The sequence below is a fragment of the Mirounga leonina genome, unplaced genomic scaffold (genome assembly GCF_011800145.1).
Source record: "Mirounga leonina isolate KUSES-001 unplaced genomic scaffold, KU_Mleo_1.0 Mir_418, whole genome shotgun sequence".
Lineage (NCBI taxonomy): Eukaryota > Metazoa > Chordata > Mammalia > Carnivora > Phocidae > Mirounga > Mirounga leonina.
The window spans coordinates 382,076-406,860 of NW_023270739.1; the positions used below are offsets into that span (position 1 = coordinate 382,076).

The 24,785-nt window shown below is 56.9% G+C and overlaps 2 protein-coding genes and 1 long non-coding RNA gene across 3 annotated transcripts in view; 1 reads left to right on the forward strand and 2 right to left on the reverse strand.

Annotated features, from left to right (window-relative positions):
• The window catches only part of GRAMD4 (GRAM domain containing 4), a 467,167-nt gene that overhangs the window by 292,963 nt on the left and 149,419 nt on the right, over positions 1 to 24,785 (reverse strand). The window lies entirely within an intron of this gene.
• TTC38 (tetratricopeptide repeat domain 38) lies at positions 807 to 23,841 on the reverse strand. Its single transcript, XM_034987296.1, has 14 exons — positions 23,733 to 23,841; positions 22,717 to 22,794; positions 20,202 to 20,283; positions 18,721 to 18,892; positions 17,615 to 17,788; positions 15,048 to 15,123; positions 12,273 to 12,392; positions 10,033 to 10,092; positions 9,164 to 9,202; positions 7,692 to 7,773; positions 5,771 to 5,936; positions 4,317 to 4,476; positions 4,027 to 4,100; positions 807 to 1,920 (listed from the first exon to the last, which is right to left on the reverse strand). The coding sequence occupies exons 1-14, from the start codon at positions 23,763 to 23,765 to the stop codon at positions 1,827 to 1,829; spliced, it is 1,410 nt and encodes a 469-aa protein (XP_034843187.1). The 5' UTR covers positions 23,766 to 23,841; the 3' UTR covers positions 807 to 1,826.
• Positions 19,076 to 22,763, forward strand: LOC117998563. The gene is made up of 3 exons (XR_004676016.1): positions 19,076 to 19,160; positions 21,684 to 21,797; positions 22,319 to 22,763. It is a non-coding gene; the product is annotated as an uncharacterized LOC117998563 (long non-coding RNA).

The following is a 24,785-nucleotide window of genomic DNA, read 5'->3' on the forward strand; positions in this document are numbered from 1 at the left end:
CCTGTGCTTGCCTGACTTAATCATAGGGCAACTGCAACAGGAGCTGGGGGGGAGGGGGGCAGGTATCGGCCTGGGTCCCCACAGCCCTATGGATGTTGCTGGGGGTGAGGGTCCCCGACACCCACTCCCAATGCTCCTCTCCCTCTATCCTGTCAGCACGTAGGAGGTGCTCAGTGTCTGCATTGATTATGAATAACTTGTTGCTGTTAACTGAACAGTACCTTCATCCGGCTGTCCTATCATGGGCCTGCTCATCATAGATTTGTTTCTTCCTCCCCCCAATTTATGCCACCCTTCATGAGTTCATTCAGTAACGTCCTCTGACAGGTCCTCAGTGCAGGCCGTGTGCTGGGTGATGCTGGGACCAGATGCCATCCCTGACCTGAGGTGACAGCAGGAGAGAAAAGGGCAATAGCAAACACAGGTGCCAAGGGCTGGGGGGCAGAGGGGGCACCCTCACCAGCCTGCAGTGCTCAACAGGAGGGCTTCCCAGAGGAGGGAACGGGGTTCCTGCTTCCCTGGCCAAGTTGTGTCTTCCTTGGAACCAGGAGAGGGAAGGGCAGATGGGAGTGTGAGCAGGCAGCAGGAGGGGACAGCTCAGGATGGGCAGGCAAGCTCCCCTCTGGCATGTGTCCCTAACTCCTGGGTAGAGACAGCACCTCTCTCGAAATCCTATTGTAATTACCCATTTTCTTGACTCACTGCCCCGCCACCACTCCCAAGTTCAAGGAGAAGCCGGTCTCCTCAGGACCCAGCCCAGGCCTGGCACGTGGGAGATGATGAAAGATGCCACCAGCAACCGTCAGTCAAAGGAACCAATTAACTGATTTATTTTAATCTCAAAAACTTGTCTAATCAATTTGGAGGCCTCCACTGCCCCCTGCCTGAGTCCCTACCTAATTTCAGCTACACTGACAGAACCTGAGAAACATGTAGGGGCTGAGATCGCCTCTCACGAGGGCATGCCAGGGAAATCAGCAGCTTGCTCAGGACTGTCATTGGGACCAGGTTAAGAAGATGGGGAAATAGAAAACTGGCTCAGATCTCAGTAAAGCTCCATGCCACAGTACTTTGGTTTTTGCCACAACAGGGCGACCCTGAGCTCAATCCACACCCCCCAGAAAGTGTGCCCGCCTAGTGCATGTGCACTCGTGTGATTAAAGTCATAGTTGACAAAGGAAACCACATACCCGAGGTTCCCTTAATCGGCATCATCAAAGCCCCCCAGGGAAGCTCGCAGACCTCTCCAGAGACAGCAGAAGGCCACCCCATATGCCTGTGCTTCTTTGGGGGCAGTGGGTGCAGCAGCTGGGGGATCCAAGGTGAATCTCAGCAGGGCCTCTGCTAGCTGTGACCCTGGGCAAGTCGCTTCCCCCCATGGGTGCTCTCACCCAAAAGATGGGACAACATATCCAAATATGATGGGGAAGACAAAAGGAGAGGGTTTATCCCAGGGGCAGCCTCGGGGGGAGGACTCCCCTCCCCCAGCTGAGCCAGCCCCCAGCCAACCCTGCCTTCTAACTCTTGAACACCAGGAGGTGTAAGAGTTCCCCGGGAGAACAGTTTGCTAGGCAAGTGGTAATAGCACTGACCACATCGGTTCTAACTGCTCGTAACTGTACCTTGACCCTTAAGAAGGATGACAAGATTCTGAATCATGTCTAAAATTGATCTGTGTCCCTGCTTCCGGTAACGCTGCTGGTTACAGGGCTTTCTGCTTAAAGCTGCAAATTACTCAACAGCCCTAACTAACAGGCTCTAGCTGCTTTGAACCCTGGCAGTCAGGGGGCAGCTGATCTGACGCTGGGGAGGGGGCCAGGCCCAGTTCACTGCAGGAGGTGGACAGCAGCGGCCTTTCGGATGAGCCGCTGGGTCAGGGGTGAGTTGGGTTTCAATGCGTCACGTTCCATCAGAAGGCTCCTGTGGAAACAGGGACAGGGTCTGTGGTGGAACTTCATAGAAGGATGTGGGGCCCTGTGGTCCCTGGGCCCCAAGGCGGACAGGAAACTCGGGCTGGGGCTGAGATGGGCAGAGAGGGGACAGCATCACTGCAGAGGGGACAGGAGGGACGGAGCCCAACAGCAGGAAAGCTGGGCTGGGCAGGAGGACCAGGGAGAAGGCAGAGCGCTGGGGGGGTGGGGAGTGGTCAAGGATGAGAAGGCAGGGACTCCAGTGCATCACCAGGATGTCCAGTGTTTGGAGAACATGTCGACACTGTCCCCAAGACACATAACTGGGTGAGCACATAACTGTGGCCTCATCTGCCTCGGGAAGCTGGGGGCCCATCCACCCACCAGACAAGAGGGTAGAGCCTGTCTAAGGGGGTCAGGGGAAGCCACGCCTGAAGCTGTCTCGGAAGGTAAGTGGCAGGAGACAAGGTATGGAGAAACCTAAGTTTAAACCAAGCTAGTATTGTTTAAGGCAAAGACCCCAAACAACTGACAACAGTGATTCTGTGGGGTGAGGGTGGGGTTAATGGGCTAGGCCGCACTTGGGGCGGGGACACCACGGACGGGGCGCAGGGTTTCCACCTTGGAGGGGAGGGGAGGGGAGTGCACTGCCTGTCAGCCCGACAGGAGCAGGTTCCCCTCTGGGGTCAGCATCTGCTCCAGGCTGCCTGCAGGGCATGTTGTCCCCCCAGCACCCCCACGGGCAGACCGCCCAGCTCGGAGGGTATCCTCCACCCCCCATGGCATGTCCTCACCCTGCGCCTGCCCCAGCTCCTCTGCTCCTGCCCTCGGCCAGCCTCTCTCCAAAGGGCCCCACCTTTCCTGCCAGCCTGAGATGCCAACTCACACCCACACCGTGGCCTGGAGCTCTCCAAGCGATGTGACCACTGAAGAAAGGTGTGTAGCTTCTACGTATGGCCATGGAGGGGTGAACAGCGAGGGGTGTGTGTCCAAGATGCTTCAGAGTTTCGACCAATTCTAGAGCATCCAGAGCGTGCACACCTGTATCATTAATGCTGAGAACACCTGCACTGCTCAGTTTGGAGATGCTTTTGGGGCAGCTGGGTCTCACGCAGCATGGACCCCCTGAGCCTGCACTTAGACCCTGGGCCTTTCCACCTGACCTCCAGGGCTCAGCCAAGGGCCACCCCGGACTTCACTGGGTCTCCCGACCCCTTTTCTACCCACCAGGCACTCCGCAGCCCTTCCCTTCCCCTTTTCCCATTGGTGTTCCAGTGGGGTGCAGGGGACCCATGAGGAGGGGTCCTGTCTCACCCCCAGAGCACGAGGCAGCACAGAACCCAGCTGCCCCATGCAGGGCAAGATGAGCCGGGGTGTGGGAGCTCCCAGGCTGCTGGCAAGGGCTGGGCTTTTCAGGGCTTTCTATTTGAGGTGCCCCTGCCCCAACATCCCTAACCCTCCAGGTCCTCCTCCTAACCGGACCACTGGGCCTGGTCAAATCTGCTGGTTTTCAGGCTTCCTCTCAACTGTCTCTTCTTTAGGGCACCCTCCCTCCCTGAATCCCAACCAGCTCAGCCTCCACCACAGCCTCCAGAGCAGCATGCCCTGCCCACCCCCATGGCAGGTTGTGTGTGTGTGTGTGTGTGTGAGAGAGAGAGATAGCTGCTCGTGTTCCCACGTGAGAGGTAAGCTCCACACGCCAGGCGCTGGGTCTGCCTGCCCCTCCCCCACGTCCTGGGGCCCAGCGCGCAGCCGGTAAGAAAGGGCGACCCCGGCAGAGGGTGCAGCACGTGCAAAGGCCCAGGCCCCTGAAGGAGCAGGACATGTTGGGTAACTATAGCTCAGCATGGCGAGACAGGGGAGGGCCGGGGTGGGGGGCAGGAGGACAGACCTGGAGTGGGGTGGACCCCGGTAGTCAAGTCAAGATGCTAACAGGGAAAACCAAGCACCCCATAGTCTCACGTCCTCACAGCCTCAAAGGTGGGAAGCACCTCAGGCAGAGGGAGGTGGGAGCCTCAGGGCAGGCTGGAAGCCCGTGGGGAGACCACCGCCGGAGAGGGGCAGCTCTGCTCAGAGATGTCCCCAAGCCTGGCGTGAGTGTGAGCGGGGAACTCACCGCGCCACGTTCTTGTGGACGCCTGACGTGCAGTTCAAGGCTGCGTGGATCAGCAGCTGGTTGAAGATGTCTCTCTGAAAGGTCAGTAGGACAGGTTGGGCTCCTGTAACGTGCGATGATGAGGGATGGGAGCCCCCATCCCACTGCGGGCAGGCCTGTTCTCAGGGGCAAACTTCCTGGGGGTGCGAAAGATGAGGACACCCCCACACCTGAGCACCGGCCCCGAGAGAGACTGCTGGACTCAGGCCTTCGTGCTCCAGCCACGTTGTGGCCTGAGGCCGGGGGCCCACCTGCGCGTTGCTGCCTCCAATCTGGACGATCCGGTAGCGGATGGGCAGGAGCAGTTCCAGCACGCGGTCAGGGTTCCCGTTCTCGGCCTCCACCAGGGCCTGGCACAGGGGCAGCCCCACATCACGGGCCAGGAGGTGCTGGTGGTTCTCCCCGGGGGCCCTGCCAGCCGAGAAGATGCCCTCGGTCACCTGCAGGGCCCCTCACACTGCCCGAAGGCATACCTGCCTCCCTGCAGGACTTGGGCTTCCCGGAGGGAACGGACTGCTCTTCCTCCCCCTGGCGCCTGGCCCTGTGCCCAACACAGCAGGTGCTTTGGTCAGGTGAGCTGGCAGGAGAGAAGCAGCCAGGAAGGGGAGAGAACAGGGTTCTCTCGACCCCTTCAACAGGGTTGAATGGTGCTGTTCCCCTGGCCTCAGGCAGATCCCCCAACGTCTGGCCTCAGTTTGCTCATCTGTAAAGGGTGGGTAACCATGCCAACCTCACAGGGCTCAGGACTGCACACAGTGCAGGTAAAGGCCTGGCTGGAGTTGACCCCCACACTGGGGCAGGTGGTTGTCGCCGCCCATGTCTGCCTGCTTGCCCGCACGGGTGGGTCGTGGGGACTGCAGGCAACAGCCTGCTCCAGGCCTGTCTTAAAAGCAAGAATCAAATACTGGAGTGCTTGGCGGGCTCCCCAGGCCTTCCCTATGCCGAAATGACCACCGCCGAACCGCGGACCCTTCACCTGAAGCTGCCTCCCCGGCCAAGGCCCATGGATCCTGCAGCACAGCTCTGGGAGGAGCAGGCGGGCAGGTGGCTGGGGTGGTGGCCAGCTCAAGCAAGGCCCCCAGGACAGACCACCAGGGGTCATGGCTTCCACAGCTCCAGCCCTCCAGCGGGGAGACGAGGGGCGGCTGCCTCCCTGGTGGCCCATGCCGCGGAGGACCCTGCCTCTCCGGTCTCCCTCCGGCCCCTCCTGTGATTGAAACCGGCTCCCACCAATGCCAGGGAGCTGTGTGACCACGTCATCGCACGTCCCTCTCCTACCAGCCTGCCTCGGCAGACTCTGTCCCCAATTGGCAGATGAGAAGACTGAGGCTCAGAGCAGAGAAGCACTTTGTCCGGGATCTCAGGTGGGAAGCAGCAGGGCTTTCTGGTTCCAAGCCTCACCGTGCCCCTCGTGGGAGGCTGCACCCACGACACTGAGGCTCCCACCCCCAGCCGGGGGATGGGGAGGCGACTCTGTCTCTTAGGGGAACAACCGTGCCCTTGCAGGATATAACACGGGGGCATACACCCCTGTGGGGCGCCTGTGTGGCAAGAGCCCTCCACGGGCGTCCCCGCGGCTGCGCTCACCAGCGGGGCCTCCACTCCCAGCCTCCCTGGCAGGTCAGGGCAGGGACGGAGCAGACCTCGGCCCATCCCCAGCACCCCGCCACGGCCCCCCCAGCAGGGCCCTGGCCCCTCCACATACTCGCTGGCGTCCTGCAGGGTGGTCAGGAGCTCCTGCGTGGTCTGGGGGTCCCGAGCTCCCAGGGATGCCATCAGGAAGTGTGCGTCGTTGAACAGCAGGATGTGGTCACGGCTGTGCTTCTGGGTCACAGGCAGGATGTCCTGCCACCGCTCACCCACAGACACCCCTGAGGACACGGGGAAGAAACCCGAAGGCCTGCATCCTGTGTGCACGTGTCCCGTGCACGGGCCCCCTGAACCCCACGCCCCACAGAGGCCCGTGTTCCAGCTGAGGAGGCTGGCAGGTGGCCCCTGGCCTCACGCTGAGGCCTTTGAGCCCAGTTTATGTTAACTTTGTTCAATTATAAACACAACAGATGCATACGGTAGAAAACAAATTAAAAAAAGACTATTGAAGGGTATTGAAGTTTCTGGCCCCTTTGACGAACCCCAAAACCATTTTTAAAATTCTTCCCGGAATTACCGTTGGCATGGCACCTGATACCTAACAGGTGCTCGATAAAACTCCACTGAGTTAATAAATAACATTCTCTCACATGTGTGTCTAGATTTCTCGGCGCTAGGGACACAGTCCCTACTTCTGTTCTGCTCCCCACGCCCCCCACCCGCTTCCTGTCCCTCCTGATTCCTCAAAGGGACTGCCTTCTTCCTACTTCTCAGGGGCACCCCCCGCAGTAGAGACGTTGCCCTTGACCTCTGTCTCTCAGCCCATCAAATCGGACAGGTCTCTTGAGTCTCCACTCTGGATGGCGAGGGAGCGAGCAGCCTTTCCCTTCCCTCCATGTGTCCCTGGCACCACCACTGTGCCTCCCAGCTTCTGTCCCTCCAAGCCTCCCCCGACGTGCCCGGAGGCTCGAGGCTTCAGGGTCCCTGGAGAGTTCCAGGCAGCTTTACACTCTGCCTCTGCAGATGGAGGGTTCACTGGGTCTCAGGGTCAACAGGATTCCACCTTTCTTCCAGGCCCCTCAACAAACAGCCCAGCTTTCAATTTTGCAGCCCCACCACTTGAACACCATGAGCTGGCCCAGAAAGTGTGGGCCTCGGCCTACCTGAGCTCAGCCCCACGTCTCAGAGGCAGATGGGAGCCTGCCCGGCCCTGCTCTAGGAGGCTCCCCGCAGACCTGGATAAAAGCCAGACTCTACCTGCCTTTCCGGCTCGTGGGCTCCAGCTGCCCACCTCTCATCCTTGACCACATTGACCCTGTCTTTGGTCACTCGTCCTGTAACAGGCAGCTGGTTTCTGTGTCCTGGGGGCACTGGGCAGGCTGCTCTCTGCACATCACATCCTTTCCCACCTCTGCCTGGCAAAACCCTACACATGCTTCCATGGCTCACGTTTCACCCCCATTGGGAAGCCTTTCTGGAAACAGCTTGCCCTGGCCAGGCCCTCATCCCTACATTGTCCCGCCGACCCAGGGCCTAGAGTGAATACAGGTTTGGCTCTGTTGGGCCTGAGAGAGGGGGAGAACCATCTGGCCCCTGGGCTGCTGGCCGGAAGTACCAGAGCTGTGGTCAACCCGATGCAGGCTACCTGCAGAGCATGGGGTGACAATGTTGAGAAACCTCTCTCTCTCAAATCCCAGGGAGTTGAGAAACGGTCACCTCTTATTCTAGGAAAGGAGGAAGCACCCAGAGCGAGGTGGCCAGGTGTCAGCCGTGCCCTGTAGGGCTGGTGGGCAGGCGGTGGGGATGGCATGGAGCCTAAGCTTACGCACCTGGAGATGATGAGAACTGGAAGAAAGGGGAGTGGAGGCTAGAGCCCACTGGCTTCAGGCTGGCTGAAAGGCAGCTGCAGAGCCGGGACCCAAGGCCACACACAGGCAAGCCGCTCGGGTCTGCGGCAGGGCAATGAGCTCCTTCCCCTCGTTCTGTGGGAGGACAGAGGGCAAAGGAACCCCAGGGGAGTGCACAGGTCGGGCTACCTTCCATCTGCAGCCGGTAGAGCATGGAGCAGCTGTCCACCACATCCAGCATCGCTCCGCTGGCCTTCAAGCTGGGGAGGACCTGGAAGACAAGGGTGGGCGGGCGCAAGAGGGGCCTCAGGGAGGGGCCACGTGTGGGGCCTGCACAGAGTCAGTCTCAGCCAGCAGGATCCACAGCCATCGCCCCTCCACCTCCACTTCCAGGCCCTTCCCATCACCCAGGTCTCTGGCCACACCAGACGCCAGACCCGAGGAAAGAGCCCCAGCCTTGAGCACAGGCCGGGCGCAGGCACCTGTCACTGCGCCCCCGCCCCGACCGCGGCCTCAGACCACGCTGGGGGGAGGCCATGGCGCCGGCTCCTGGTTCTGCATTTGGCTGGCCTATCCCTCATGGCACTGGGGGAACCGTCCTTCTTTGTCACCCCACAATCCTGACAGAACTCGAAGTGTTTTCCTGGGGTTTAGAGCCCGGGGCCCCAAGTATTTTTGTGACCCTCGGCCTTCTATTACAAAGCATGCCCGGGGGCTCCCAGGAGCTGTGAATCAGGCTCCTTTTCTCTTAAAAGCTGCCTGGAGGGACGCCTGGGTGGCTCAGTCGGTTAAGCGTCTGCCTTCGGCTCAGGTCATGATCCCAGGGTCCTGGGATCGAGTCCCGCATCGGGCTCCCTGCTCCGCGGGGAGCCTGCTTCTCCCTCTGCCTCTGTCTCTCTCTCTGTCTCTCATGAATGAATAAATAAAATCTTTAAAAAAAAAAAAAGCTGCCTGGAGGCTGGAGGAGGGGGAAAGGGAGTCGTGTTCAGTGGGCGTGGGGCTGCAGTCTGTTCCGGAGACAGACTGTGGGGATGGTGAGGGGCCTCAGTGCCACGGAACCCTCCACTCAAAAATGGTCACAGTGCAAATGTGTGTTTTACTAAAATTAAAAAAAAAAAAAATTCCTGTGGGCAGATCAGTGGTTCTACCAAAGAAGAGCCATCTAAAATGACTGGACAAGGGGTGCCTGGGTGGCTCAGTTGTTAAGCGTCTGCCTTCGGCTCAGGTCATGATCCCAGGGTCCTGGGATCAAGCCCCACATCAGGGTCCCTGCTCAGCGGGGAGCCTGCTTCTCCCTCTCCCACTCCCTCTGCTTCTGTTCGTTCCTTCTCTCACTGTGTCTTTCTTTGTCAAATAAATAAAATCTTAAAAAACAAAATAAAATAAAATGACTAGACAAAAGTCGGGGATTTCAGAAAGGACCGACTTAGATGTGTCATCCTACGGGCGCCCACACTGAACAGTCACTGAGTGTCCTCACTCCATCCCAGTTACACCACCACTTGGGGCAAGAAAGAACCCCACGGGGCCTTACACAAGAAGGGAGTTCTTGCTCCAGCTGTTGTTTCTGGCTGAGACGATACTGACGGGCTCAGGTATGTGCGAGAGACTAAAAGGCCAACGTTTGCAATCAACCGAATTGGGTGCCAAAGTAGACTTACGTGGTTATCGTAAATGGTCAAGGCGGCCTCGTATTCGCCCTGGAAGAATCAAGTTCCCGTGATCAACATGTGGCAAAGGTCAAAGGTAACACTGAGAAATGAGCTGAAAAGCCAATCCCCAGCCCCAGCCCCACCCCCAGCACCCTCCACGGGGGATGGGGGGTGCCCCCTGGAGGCTCTTAGGATGGCCCAGCAGAAGCTCCTGTGTTCTGGGAGAGGCAGCGCTGGCCCCTGCTACCCAAGGGACAGTTTCTGTTGAGGCATGAATTTCCCCATCGTGCTTGTCAAACAGTTACAAGCTTTCTCATGTATTTCTTCTAGTCTTTCTTCCCTCTATTTTGCCTATGGTACATTCAGTGGGGACCATTGCTTTCCTCCAGACCTTGATCACAGTAGGCCCTCACCTTCCAAGCATCTCTCTTGGGACTTTTGGGGAGCTTCTAGATTTTCTCTATGATTAAGCACCATTGCAAGAAGCTCCCTTATAAATGGGACCCTGAGGCAGAATCACTGGGGTCAAGGGTGCTCCCCCCACCCTCGCTTCCACTGGGACGAAGCCTTTGGAGTGTCTCATGGCTCCTTCGGGTACAATCTGGGGGGTAGGGCCGTTCACTCCAGCAGCAGAGGACGCTCAGTGTAACTTGTCTCCAGAGATGGTATACAAGATATGGGATTTTCATGTCCAGACAGTGAAAAATGCCTAATGTAGTTTAAGCCTGAAAAGCTATTTGAAAACATGAATGCTCCATTACATCCAGACACTATTTAAATGTGCAAACACAAAATATTATCCCCGGAATATAGTGAAAGGTAGAAAGAGATTTATTTCGTTGACCATCTATACAGGATAAGACAGCTGGCCATCTTACCTTTTCAATCAGATACAGAGCCCAGTGCCAATAATTATGACAAGCAAGCATATCAGAGTCCTGGGGAAAGAACGAGAGAATTAGAGAAAAATCTGACAACCTGTGGGACAGGGTTTTGTGACAGGGCGGAGGCCCTCCACCCCTCTTTGAGTGCAGGAAACATTGCCCGGGCCAGCTCTGAGGAACGGTGACTGGGGACTTGTCAGCCCCGCAGCTAGAGTGGGAGGAGCAGGGCCGACATCGAGCCCACCCCCTCCTCAAGCCTCAAGCCCTCCTTATGCATGGAGTAGAGAAAATGGGTGATAAATCCATCCCACAAACGGGTGCAGAGGCCCACTGGGGGTGCAAATCCCAAGAAATCCGTGAGGATCGATGAGCCCAGGGCTGGACTCCCCACAGCTACTGGGGAAGCCCACAGATAAGGGGGGCGGGGTTGACATCTGGACAGTTACTACTGGCACCCTTCAGGCCCGGTCGTGAATGCTAGCCCTTCCTTCTGTGAGGTTACTACAAACGCTCCCTCCTCTGCCTGGGCACTACCTTCCATTTCTTGGAAAAAGGAACTGACAATACCTCCTCGCTGACCCACATCCACCTTGCACCTGTGTTTAAGGATGCCCCTCTTCCTCACAGGCCCCAGCAGGCCTCAGTGTCTTTGCTCAATCTGGGATACCCTCCACCTCCCCACCATTCACCTGGGAAACCCTTACCATCCTTCGATACTCAGCTCAGGGGTTGCCTCCTCCAGGAAGCCTTCCCTGACCAAGCCCCCTCAAGTCCAATGGGATTGAATGCCTCCTTGGAGTTTCCACATCCCTGAGAGTGCCCCTATCATGGTGTGGTTCATGGGCTGCTGGGAAGCTGCTCACTCCACTTGACCAGGCCTTTTGAGGACAGAGAAGTCTGGACTGGACTCTCATGGGGTCCGTAGGGTGGGATCTTGACTGAACTCCAGTCTGGGGCAGGAGCAGGAGGAAAGGGAGCCCCAGGTCACACTGTCTACTCTAGGGCTGTCCTGTCAGGGGACAGATGGCAGGGGACAGATGCAAACATCAGGGGGTTAGTGCCCTTTGGGAGATGAGCTGGCCAGCCTGGGCTGCCTCATTTTGCACATGTCCGGAACCAACACCAATGGGAACTCATTTGGGGCCAAGGACTTCACAGTTATTACAACAGCAGGTGTACCGATGAAGAAACGAGGCTCAGAGGAATCGCTTTCTTGCCCCAGGGTCCAGCCAGGCCTCCAACACCCAGTAAAATCACAGCATCTGAGTGAGGGATGTGAATGGAACACACTGGAAGGCCCTGGCCAGGCCTTCCTTGGCCTCCCTCCAGTCTGCCTGGGCAAGCCCCCGGCTCTCTGCCAGGAGGGCGGCCACACGGTTGTGCCCCAAACCCCAGACTCAGTGTTCTCACAAGAGCTAGCCCTGTTCTGCCTGGGGGAGCCTGAGGGCAGGGCTCCACCCCGAGCTCTGGCTCAGGCTGCCCCAGTGCCTCTCCCATCCCCAGTGTTTGTGGATCCTCAGAAAGATCTGGGACCTCACGGGATCACAGTTCTCAAATGCTGTCTCACACCTGTTCATCTGCTCTACCTCATTCCACTCCCACTTCCCACTGGGATGTCGGAGGCCAGGGGGCAGCTCAGAAGGATGCAGGGGCTGTACCATTCCCCACCTGCTCCCTGCCGGATTCCTGGTCTCTTCATGGTTCCCTCGAGCACTGAGCATCTGCTGCTCGGTGCCAGGCAGAGACTCACCACCTTGGCCAGCAGGACCTTGGGAAGCCCACCATGGCACAGAGAAGGGCAGGGCAGCAGACCACACCTGGACGGGTGGCCAGGCTGGGTGCCAGAGATAAGCCTGGGGGCAAGCAATGCACACAGAGGAAAGAGTGCTCCCTGGTGCTGCTGTTCCCCAGGAGTCAGCTGAGCCAGTTGGCAGCTCAGGGCCCTCCAGGTTCTCACTGGGGCCAGGCTCTTGTGCCCCTGGTAATTTTCTGTTCCGTTCCTTTACACCAAATGCCCCAGCCCAAAACCTATTCTAGAATCACCTGCAAAACACTGGCAGGTTTGGGGGAGCCATGTGGCTCCCAGGGGACTCCGTGGCTTGACAGAAACTCCTCTGAGCAGAATTTTCCCTGAGCTAAGCTGCACCCCGGAACTGCTGTCTAAAAGCCTCGGCTTAACTCAAGGGGGATGCACGGGATTTTCTAGGCAGATGACCCGTGGACAAAAATCGTACCTTCCAGTGGGTTTCTGAGTGCTGCATGAACTCCAATCCATCCTTGATTTCTGCTTTCATCTCATGAATGTGGGCAATGGTGTGCACTGACCAGGCGTCCGTGGGGTTAATAGATAAAGCCTACACGGGGAGGGAGTGGAAGACGATTGGAGATAATGTGGATTAGTCAGGCCGCCTGGTGGCGAGGCATCTCCAAGTGACACAGGGACGAGGGGCCTGCGTTGGATGGGCGAGTGTGCGGCTAATGTAAGTATGGACACTGGGATAATGATCCCCAAGTCCAGCCCCGCTGACCATCTACACGCTGCTCCCAGTGAGGATATCGCTGCCCATTTCAAAGGTGAGGGACTGAGCTCAGGGAGGCTGGCTGACTGGCTCAAGACCACAGCTGGGTCTTTCCAAGGCCAGGACTCATCCTCAGGGCCCTGCGGGCTCCTGCACACGACTGAGTCACCTGCAGCATGCCAACCAGCCTCTCTGGGCCTGTTTCCCCCCTGGTGAGAAGTAACGCCGCCCTCCTCCCGGGCCGCTATGGAGGTGAGGTGGACTTGGAGTGTCTGAATGCTGAGCCGACCACCCCGGGCTCCGCGGGCTCCTGGCAGCCCCTCACGGATGACCACACGCCCGTGAATGGCCTTCTGGGCTCATTCTGATGTTCTTACTATTCATAAGAACAGGCCCTCACATGAGCAGTGAGCTTGGCAGTGACCCGCAAGGCAGGCGGGACACAAGGTGGGATTCCTACCCCACTGTAGTTTTCTTCTTCTCCTCCTGTGTTCAGCTCATGTGTCCTGGGCACCTCTCAAGTGCCAGGCACAGACCAGCAGGCTGAGGCTCAAAGCGGCCCAGCGGACAATCCACAGGAGCCCACCAGCTCACGACCCCCCCAAACCCCCCCCTGCTTGCACAAGCCTGCCCAAGCAACATGGGGACGCTGTGAGAAACGGGGCATCCCGAGAAGGGATCCACTAACTGTGCTGGTCTGGTGCAGGGTGGAGGCGAGGGGTGCAGCTCAGGGCAGGGAGCAGGTGCAGCTACCAAGACGAAGGGCCCACGCTCTATGAGGGGCTCCGGACCAGCTTGCTCCTGTCTCCTGGGAGTCAGAGTCATGAGGCCCGGCACGACCGCCCAGCGGGTCCCCCTAGCCTTTGCCCCCGGGCCTGCCCCGCCCACCTCCGCCCTAAGCCTCAGCCTATCCAGTGGCTCCACGCTTCCTGAGAGCGGAGGCGGGGCTGACCCCTGCCCGCGGCCCTTTGCTCTTCCTGCCCCTAGGGTTTGGCTTGCAGATGCTAGGCCCACCCCTCCCGCGCACCCATCACCACCGCCAGGCCTCTCCAGACTCCAGCGGGGCCAGGTGCAGCGCACCCTCGCTCTCCTGGAGGCCTGGCGGTCACTGGCACTGTGGGGCCCTGCTCAGTAATCACCTCTGGTGTCCTGGCCTCAAAACCCTGGCGTCAGGGTCAGAGCGTGGCGCCTGCAGGAGGGGGTGCAGCAGGAGAACGGGCATGGAGGGCGCAGAGAGGGGCTCCCCATGCACTACTTCCTGTTCCCAGTGGCGCGTAAGCCTGCACCTTTTGTCCGCCCTCCAGCTTCTCGAACCATCCTGCCAGCCCTTGGGTGCCCAGACGGACACCATCCAGCAAAGGGGTCCAGCTGCCATGGTCTCCGGGGCACCTTCCTGTGGCTGAGCCCCTGGACAGTGTGGCCTGCTCACCCAGGCCATGGAGCCCAGAAGCCATGAAGCATGGAACCATCACCCTGCACTCAAGTCTGGGCTCCATCTCTATAACCAGAACAGATTTCAGAAACCTCATGGCCCTTGGGCCCCCAGAGGGTGCTGGCTGCCTCCTGGGGAGGGGTACTGGAGGCCAACTAGGGCAGCGTCTCGGGGGAGGAACACTGGCTGGGATGCTGGGAAGCCGGGTCTGGTCCAGGCAGCCTAAAGGACGGTGGTCCGGTCAGGTGGCCCGGCCGAGCACCAGCTCTGCCCTCCCTGAGCTGCGTGGACTTGAACAGGCTCCGGCCTTGGCCTCTCTCTGAGCCGTGACCACCTCATCGGGACAACGAGGAGATTAGTGCTCGTGGTAGAGGGAATGAGCAGATCAGAGTGGGTGTATATCAAGTGTCGGCACCCAGCCAGGCACGGGAGTGCGTGACAGCCCCTCCCCCGGCCTCAGTTTCCACTCCTATGAGGACACCGCATGCCCAAGTCCACCGCCGTGGCCTGCTGCTTGGTCCTGGGCCCCTGGTGAGGGGTGCCCACCATGCGCCTGGGTACCAGCCAGCCCACCAGGCGAGCATGGCCGGACAGCCCTGGGCTGCCAGGAAGCACTTAGCAAAACCACACTGCTCGGCGGCACCTTTCACTGGGGTTCCCTCCCTCTGGAAGGAGGCAGAGGTCCAGGGAAGGGCTGGCTGGCAGGAGCCCAGCCCCCAGGTCGGGGCACTCCCGGAAGCAGCCTTTGTTTGCAATCATGGGGCAGCTCCCTGAAGCTCTGGACTGAGACAGACAGAGCTGGGGGAGCCTGGAGCTGCCTCCCGTGCGGCCCGGAGGGAGAGGTGAACATAGCCTCCCTGGGTCTCATTCACCTTCCCAGCCTGCAGAGGCAGTTTGCGGAGGGAGCCCTGCAGATTGCGGGAGGGGAGGCTGCTTTCGCTGCTAATGTGAGTCCTCCCGGTGTGTCTGCGGACAGGGAGAGCAGTGGGGGGCCGTGTGCTCTGGCCCCACCCGACGCCCCTCCCTAGGCGTCAGCCCCCGGGCAAGGGCCCTCTCACCTCTTTGGCCAGCTTCTCTGCCTTATCGTAGAAGTTGGTTTCCATCAATCCAAAAGAATAGATGCCTTTCACGTAGCTGAAAACAGAGGAAACAAGTCTTCAGGAAAAGTGGGCTGTTCAACCCTCGGTACAGACAAACTGTGTCCCCCCAAATGATGCTTGCACATACGCCCTAATTTGGAATTAGGGTGTTTGCAGATGATGCAGTCCAGATGAAGTCCTACGGGGTGAGGGTGGGCCTGCAATCCAATGACCGGTGTCCTTACAAGAGAAAGGGGAGGTGGGCTTGGACACACACACACACACACACACACACACACACGATGGAGCCACATGAACACAGGCAGACGCTAGGGTGGTGCAGCTCCAGGCCAAGGAGCGCCAAGGACTGCCAGTTACCGCCAAGAAGCTAAGGAGAGGCGAGGGAGGGTTCTCCCTTAGAGCCCTCGGGGGGAGCACAGCCCTGCTGATGCCTTCATTTCTGCCTTGTGGCCTCCAGAACTCTGAAAGTATGAATGTCCGTGCCGGGCACCACCCCAAGCACTATGCTCCCTAGCAGCTGGATGCTCAGGCTGGTGAGGAGCATTGTGACCTTCATCGTCGGCACAATTGTCCGACCCCCAAACCCTGTCTCTAGAGCGGGCCCCTCTGCGATTCGCACCCTACCCCCATCAACACACTGCCTCCCCTGAGGATGCCGGGGCCCTCTCTTTCCTGTCCGGCTGGGGGCACCCACCTAGGAGCACAGCCCAGGACACCTCCCTGGGAAGCACCGGGGAGTGCAGGCTGGTGGGGGTTTCTCTGCGTGGCAGCTCTGTGCCCACCCCCAGCCCGGCCTGACCTGCACTCAGTGGACAGTTCCTCCCCAGACCCCAGCTCCTAGAGGCCGGGACCCCGTCTGTCCAGCTCCTCTTGGCCCAGGGCTGTGGCCAAGACACTTCACTGAATAAATGCACACTACGACTTCTCAGCTGTAATCGCTGGCATGGAGTACCGGGCTGAAAGAGGCATTCTTTCCTGTGGTTTTGTGGGATTATGGGAAAACATGATAAAGCATGGAGTTCCTATTTGTGACTCAGATGTTATCTTTACTACCATGCATACAAAGTCTAGCTCTCATTATTCATAGAAGCCACGTCCTAACACACTGGCTTCCAGACTTTTCTTTCAAATATTTCTCTTAAATATTCAAATATTTCTCTTGAATATTTAAATGTTTCTTTTAAATATTTATTATTTAATCTCACCTTCATCTCACCTTCAACTTTACGCATATATGGAACGCTCAGGGTTTACCCAGTACTCTTAGGCTCTTGCGATGATATAATCTTACCAACGTGGCTGGGCTATGGTACCCAGGTGTTCGGCCAGACACTATCTAGATGCTTTCATGAAGGTATTTTTCAGGTGCGATTAACATTTAAATCTATAGACTCTGAGTAAAGTACATTACCCTCCGTAATATGGGTGGGCCTCATCCAATCCGTTGAAGACATAAGAGAAAGGAGCGAGGTCCCCAGAAGAAGGAATTCTGCCTCCAGATTGCAACACAGAAACACTACCTGACTCCCCAGACTGCTGGCCCGGCCTGTGGATTTCAGACTTCCTTGCCAATCCCTGTAACTTCATGAGCCAATTCCTTAAAATCAATAATCTCCCCCCATATATATCTGTAAATGATACAGCCATAGATATTCATACTCTCTTGGTTCTGTTTCTACAAAGAACCCTGACTAACACAGCTCTCCAATCCATGAGTCCGTCTGACCTTCACAACCATCCTGTGATTTTTTTTTTTAAAGATTTTATTTATTTACTTGAGAGAGAGGTCACGAGCAGTGGGGAGGGGTAGAAGGAGAAGCAGGCTCCCTGCTGAGCAGGGAGCCCGATGCAAGGCTCCATCCCAGGACCCTGGGACCATGACCTGCCTGAGCCAAAGGCGGATGCTTCACCGACTGAGCCACCCAGGTGCCCCCATCCTGTGATTAGACATGATGGAGGCCATTCTGTGTGGAGGTCACTAGGGCCGCTCAGTACTCCAGGCCTCCCTCTCTTCCCGAGCACAGAGCAGAGATGCACTTCCTGGCCTCCCGTGGGTGGGGGACCAGATCCAACCAATGGCTTGGGAGTGGTAGAGCACATCCCTTCCTCTCTGAGTCCTGCCACTGTGAGTCCCCCAGGGGTGCTCTCTTCTCTTCCTCAGTGACCTGCTAGATCCTCTGGGTCCCTGATGTGGGACGGAGACAATAAGAAGGGTGCAGAGCCCTCAGCCCTTCCTTAACAGGTGTGTAGTATGTGTAAGAAATGAGCCTTTGAAGAATCAGATCTAGAGGATGTTTGTTACCACAGCAAAAACTACCCTGGGCTGACCGATACACATGGTACTGTCTCACTCACAAGATGGGATGGGATGAAGAGCAAACAGAGACCTCTTTTCACTTGCAAGCACTAGGAGAATAGCCACAGCAGACTCAGTATTTCTGGGCAGGGCCAGGACAGGTGCCATGTTTTCAGGGCACAGGAGAGAGAAGAAAAAAGAAACAATGTGATTTCCAACTGGCACATACCTGCTCAGGGGGATGCTGGGTGTCCAGAAGGGGTAAATTCGAGCCACAGAATCTCGCATCTGTTCCTGGTAGCCCAGGTAAAAATAGGCATCGTGGGAAAATTTTAGGGCTAACATGTCTGTTGGGTGGTCACAGAGAATCTGTTCCCATAGTTCACAGGCTCTGGAAAAGTTCCTGAAAGCCAAAGAGAGATTTCTCAGCCACTGAACATGTAGTTCATCCACATGAGATGTGCCAAAGTCTCGCTTCTTGCCAGAGTCTGAACTGGTTCAATAGAAATATATATAATATATAAAGAGGGGAGGGGAGAGGGAGGGAGGGAGAGAGAGACAGAGAGAGAGGGGGGAGAGAGAAGGAGAGAGAACTTATTTTATACACACCCACACACACAAGTTTCTATGTTAGGTTGTGGCTCAGAAAATTGAAAAACCAGTGAGATGCTTTACTCTGGAATTCAAACAAACCAAAAAGCTGGCTTAACAAGTTGCAAAAGGCAATTTCCCTGAGCTGGTGAGCCAGCTACGTGAAGTCTGTAGTGGGAGAAGCCCACCCCGGGCTGACCCCGGGCACCGACCCAGCAGGAAGGACCAGGCACAACTTGGTTACTGCACCATCCGCTCAGGTCACCTAGCCGTGCAGGGCATCTCCCCTGCCTGAGCAGATGTAGGGGCTGTCCCAGAGAGGGGCTCCAGGACCACGACACACACGGGGGGGGACAGCTGTGGGGACAATGGAGGCAGGAGACAACCTGGAAGGCTATGAGCAGATGCTCACGAGGGTGTGTTAGGGCAACGAGCATAGGGTGAGTGCTTTCTTCTCTCTTCTTTTATGTATTTCTGTAACGTGGTCCTATTATTTCTGTAACAAACATAATAACTGATTCAGTTAAAGAAATAAAGTAAGTTGCTTTGAATGCTAGATTGGAAATCCTAGCCGACTGTCTCCCCATTTCTGCAGCCAGGTGGAGACAAAGCAGCAGGCAGGGAAACGGCCCTGGGAGGCAGGGCGAGAAGAACCCCAAGTCCCCCTTCCCAAGGGTGTTGGGCAGTCCGTGGCATTGCCCCGCGCGCTCTCAGGGTGCCGGCCCTGGCCGGGGAGGCCCTCACCCCTTGGCAAAGGTCTCCACTGCAGACACGTGCAGCCGCTCCCGCTGTGTCAGGGGCTGTGTTTGGGAAACCTCCACCATAGTCTTCACGGCCAAGTCCAGCTCCCCGTCCAGCCTCACAGAGCTCCCAGTGCCGATCAGCACGAGGCCATTGGAGATGGCGTGACCCAGCGCTGGTGAAAGGTTGGAGAGCAACTGGTGATTCAGACAGCCCCGCCCAGCCTGGCCGGCCTCGCCAGCCCAGCCAACCCGGCCAGCCGAGCCAGAGTGTGAAATAAATGCCCCCCCCGAGGAGGGCCAAGCCAGGTGGCTGGTGCGCTGTGCGCCGGGCCCCCAAGACAGTCCAGGGCTCAGCTGGGACCCTCACCACGCACGTGAAGGAGCAGCAATCCCCAAAGAATTCTGCACCTCCGCCAATGTTTTTCTAACAAGGACCCTGTGGTGAGTGCCAGTGTCTGGAGCATGTTCTCCCCCGCCCCTACTGGGTGAACTGTTTAGGGCCCTCCACCCCTAATTTCCCTCATCAGCCGACACTCACTACCACCCACACAGAGACTCCAGGGAAGTGCTCAGCAGATGAACCAGTGCAGGGGGCTGGTCTCTGGAGCACGGTGGGTCTGAGCCACTCTCCTGCACGGACAGCTTGTGGGTGGGGTGGGGGGGATGGGAGGGTATGCCTGGGGCCCTTGTAGCAACCTTGCTGGCAGGTCTGCGGAACCCCCAGGCCCTACTTGAGCTTCCTAGCCCCCAGCCTGACAGAGGTAAGGTGTCTGCTGGCATTTAGAACTCTGTCACTGGCCCAGGCCTGAGACCGAGGACCCAGCTGTAGTGTAGTTTTGGGACCACCCATGTGGCCCCTGCTTCTATCCTGGGGCCTGAGGTCTGCTCAGCACGCCTGAGCCCACTCCCGGCTCCTGGTCCCCTATAGACTGGGCTCAGCTTCCTTCTTCCCCCATTCTGTGCACCCTGTCCTCAGCAGGTTCCAGAATGCACTGGGCTGACCTCCCTATGCCTCCGTGGCTTCTCTGTGACGCCGGCCTGTCACTAGGCCTCCGTGGCTAAGGCCTCACCAGTGTCCTGACAGGCTGTGGTAGCCACCTCTTGGGTTCCAGAGGCAGGTCCAGGATACAGAAAGCCTTATGTGATCCCAGCCACCCAACTACCAGCTGGGTGATTTTGGATGCATTTCTCATTCCCTCTCCTCCTCTGAGAAATGAGATCAGTGTCTTCCATGCAGAATTGACAAACAATGAGGGAAAAAATTAGAAAGATGCCTTCTGTGGAACCCAGCATCTCTATGAAAGCAGCTGTTACTCCAAGCCCAACAGCGGCTGTTGCCTTCCCGCCCTCCCTCCGCACAAAGGCCAGCCCAATCGCTGCCACCAGTCTGCCCTTCCCGTACTAGCTGAGTCTCGAAGTCAGGGAACCAGAAAGGTGCTGGACACACAAGATGGGGCTCAACTCAGGGACAGCATCACTCACCGAAGGTTGGATCTGCAGCTTTGAGCTTTGACAGGCAGCCCTCAATGCCACCAAGACTTTTGTCGTTGGTCCATTTTACATACTGAAATAGAAAAGGCAAAACAAAGTTGTCCCCAGGGAGCCCTTAGTTTGTGCTGAGGAAGGCATATGTCTCAATCTGGATTTCCTCTCTAGAGAATTCAGTATTTCAGTCTGGACTCCGAAGGACCACACCTAGGTTGGTCTCGTGTGAAGACTGAACACTCATAACTGAAGGCACGTTTTCTTTTTTCTTTTTTTAAGATTTTATTTATTTATTTGATAGAGAGAGACACAGCGAGAGAGGGAACACAAGCAGGGGGCATGGGAGAGGGAGAAGCAGGCCTCCCGCTGAGCAGGGAGCCCGATTCGGGGCTCAATCCCAGGACCCCGGGATCATGGCCTCAGCCGAAGGCAGACGCTCAATGACTGAGCCAACCAGGCGCCCCTGAAGGCACGTTTTCTAGAGCTGATCAGGTCACCATTTTCAGAAAAGAAACATCTAAAGGAAGCTTCTTTCTGACAGTTGACCTTCCCAGAACATTGGCTTCTTTAGCCGTAAGACAGGCCTTGAAATCAGGCACCACAGTGGGAACCTTCCTACTTTTTATTCATTCCTTCCAAAAAAGAACTTTACTAAACATTTTTTTTTTAAGATTTTATTTATTTATTTATTAGAGAGAGAGAGAGAAACAGCATGAGAGGGGATAGGGTCAGAGGGAGAAGCAGGCTCCCCGCCGAGCTGGGAGCCCGATGTGGGACTCGATCCCAGGACTCCGGGATCATGACCTGAGCTGAAGGCAGTCGCTTAACCAACTGAGCCACCCAGGCGCCCTTTACTAAACATTTTTGACAAAAAGTTAGGAAGAGACATGAAAGCCCAATGATCAAACTTAATCTCACCCCATGGCCATTTTTGACAATTTGGTAGATCTGTTTCTAATCCTTTTTTCAAAAATGCTTATTTTGGGGGACACCTGGGTAGCTCAGTCGGTGAAGCATCTGACTCTTGATCTCAGCTCAGGTGTTGATCTCAGGGTCATGAGTTCGGGCCCCGCGTTAGGCAATAGGAAAATAAACAAAATAAAAATAAATAAAAATGCTCATTTTTAAAAAAATCCTAAAACCATAATAATGCACTGGATTTTAAAATGTGTCTTATCAGATGTCTAACCTACATCTACACAGAACTAGCAGAGTGTGTTTTACTAAGACACAGGGGAGGCGGTGCAGAGATTCAGAGGTCCTACGCTCTAACACAGAGCAGCACAGACACGCTGATCCATGGGACAGGCCGTGCGGGGGTGGGGGTGGACCATGCTACGTTGAGGAACTGGGCTGTGTAAAAATCAAGGGCTCTACCAAGGCCAAAACGTGCAGGAAGAGCACAAACAGAGCTCACATGCACACAGTAGAGTCCTTTGGCAAGCTAACAGAATTTCACTGGCTGTTTCTTCTACTTAGGTTTCTAGAAGGCTTTTTGGTCCTTATGCTGTGTGGATAGAGTTAGCAGGCAATGTTCTCATTGCTCATGATAAAGACCAGCTCTGGGGTTTTCCATCGGCATACACAGACCAGGTACATCCTGCTCCTGCTCTACCTGAGTGCATGAGCCAGCTCAGCTCCCTGGGCCTCAGTTTCCCCACCTGTCAAACAGAGTTGTTGGACTCCACCTCTGAGACCCTCCCAGTTCTAAAACTATAGGCTCCTTCATTTGTGTTAGAAATTGCTGGTAACACGGTGGAGGGTCTTGGAACAGCCAAGGTGAGAGCAATATCTTCAAAGATTAGCTCCAGGACAGGGCCCCAGGCCTGCAGTGGGGGGGGCCCATATCAAACCCTCTGCAGGCCACAGGGGGATGCCTAGGGAGGAGGGTCAGCATCCTCATCAACATCCCATGGCTGTCGGCCGGCCACTGGGGGCGCCTCTCAGCTGCGCCATGGGTTGGCAAAAATGCTTCCAACCCCAGGGCCCAGAGTACATAAATCCCACTGTAAGCGGTTGCTAAATTCACCGTGAAATTGAAAACAGCATCCACCACTTTCCAAGCTCTTGGCTGTGGGGTTTCAAAGCATGACGAAGCATGTTTGTGTCCCCAGGATGCCCTACTGTACCCAAGTCGACCGGGAGATTTGGTAGCCACGGGGCCGGTGGGCTTCACTGCTTATAAAGCCGGAGTGCCGATAAAGGTGTAGAGCTTTAGAAGCTTCTAGTATGTGCCTGCTCGTGGTCATCACTCAGCAACGTTGCGTGGAGAGTACGTCAGATGATACATGCGTCTGGCTAGAAATGGAAGCCAGCCGTGTTAGACGGGAGTTCAGAGCAGAGCTGCACGCTTGCGTAAGTACCGTTTATTTTGTGGCATAAATAAATGTAGCTGCTGGATAGGCCGGAACATTAAACATGAAAGATCTATTACCTAAAAGCCTTCAAGAATTTTAAACACTGCACCACGGGCCTTCAGATCAGAGACCACCACACTGCTCGGTAGGCGCACCTGGGTCAGGGTAACATCAAACAGCTTGCAGGCCTCGTTGCTTGTGGTTGAGAGTGGGAGCCCTGCATCCTTCCAGGCCTACACACAGCGAGAAAGAACATCCATGTAACCCTCCAAACGTAAAGATAAACCCCAATCCCCAAGCCCGGAAGATCTCCAAATGCAGGAGATTATCACCCGGTTTGGGTTTCCATAAGCCCCAGCCTTGAGGGCATGGACTCTCAGATTTCATAGAGCGGTGCAGAGCACATGAGGCTGAGCCCTGGGTGGGAGAGCCTGATGTAAATCCCAGGGGTCTCTAAGTAGCTGTGTGCCTCCCAGCAACATCCTCTGTCAGGCCCTTGGCTGGCCCCACATGGGGCTCCAGAGGATGTATGGGGCAACTGTGAAGTGTCTGCCAGGGGAGCAAACATACGGTACCGGGAAGCCCCTGAGAAGGCTTGACAGAGGTCTGGGAGGGCAGAAAAGGGGTATAGCGTTAGCGCGCCTGGTGAGCAGGGTGGTCTTTCCATCTAGCTGGCAAGGCTATCTGCCAACCACCAAAACAACTCCTCTCCTCCCTCAGCTTCATCAGACGACTCAGACCTGTTAACCCTTAGGGCTGCCTTTGGTGTCCTACCAGGGCCTGTGACTCCCCTGGGAGAGGAAATGTCCTCTACTCCCCCAGCACCGATTGCCTATTGCATGACTGGGGGGCAAGTCCCCTGAACTCCAACTTCCTCCTCTGCAAAAGGGGTTCGGTCTTGGGACCTGGAGGGTCCCAAGCAAGCAGACGTCCCCGCTGTGCCATGCCAGGGCTAATGCTTTTTAGGTCCCGGGGTCTCCGCGGGGCCTAGAAACGCGGCCGGGGTCCCACGGGAGGGTGCTCTGGTCCCTCCCTGCACCCAGGACGCACGCCAGGACCTCACGGCCGGTTCCCCGGCTGACCTCGGGTCCCGCGCAGGTCGGTTCTTGTGCCACCGCGGGCGCCAGGCCATCCCGGGGCCGTGGGCCGGCCGGCTTCTGACTCCACGTACCTGGCAGTCGCGCAGCGAGGCGGGAGCAGCCATGGTGGCGCGAGGCTGGCGGGAGGGTATGGAGTCCAGGCACCGCCCCAGCCTTCCGTGTGGGGGCGGGGGACGGACACCGCGGGGCGGAGCGGCCGCGCTCCCCCGCTCGCTCACTGGTCAGCTGCGCCGGCCCCGCCCCGGGGCGCTCCGAGGGGGGCCGCGCCAGCCGGGCCGGGGTTGGGCTGAAAGGGGTACGCTGCGGGGGGAGCCTTGCGGGGCACACCTGCCTCCCCCATCAGACACGGAGCCTGGGCGGCAGGGCCTGAGGGCGGTCCGTCCCAACTCCTTGCCCACCCCCGCCAGGGGGCTCTTCCCTGCTGGGGACTCTGTTGGGGACGCAGCTGCAGAGTCCCTTGGGAGGCAGGGGACCCCCCCCCCCCCAGGGCAGCGGTCACTTTCAAGCTCTTCGGAGTCCCATATTAAGCCTTGCGCGGGTACGTGCCTAGAGATCATTTTTTGAATCAAACTGAAAGGCGCTCACAACTACAGTCTGTAAAGAAAATCTGCAATATGATCCCATTAGATAACGTTTACTACTATGCAAAACAATATATTGCTGAGGGACTGACTCTTATATAAGCGCTAGGGGAACACGAAATAATAGCAAAAACTGAATTCAGATCCATGGGTGCCTCCAGTGCTGCTGAGGATTCTCTCTTGAAGGGTACACTGAGGCCGTCGACTGCATAGGATGGTTCTATCTCCTTAGTAGGGATGCGGGCACAGGGTGGCTCTTGGTTATTTTTTCTGTCTTTTCACAGATCTTAGATCTTTTATAGTACTCCCACTCCCCTCTGCTTACCGTCCCACTTCCCTATTCTACCATGTCTGCAAAACTTGCCCAGAGTTTCCGTGGTTGTCCACACTTTATCAGGGACAGTAAAGGCCTTCCTCCTCCAAACCCAGCAGCTACCTTGGCCACGTCTAGCACCTCCTCTTTCTCCTCTTGAGCTGCTCTGACCCAGCAGGCCATGCTGCTCCTTTCTTGAATCCCCTCTTCCCCTGGCTTCCAGGACAGCA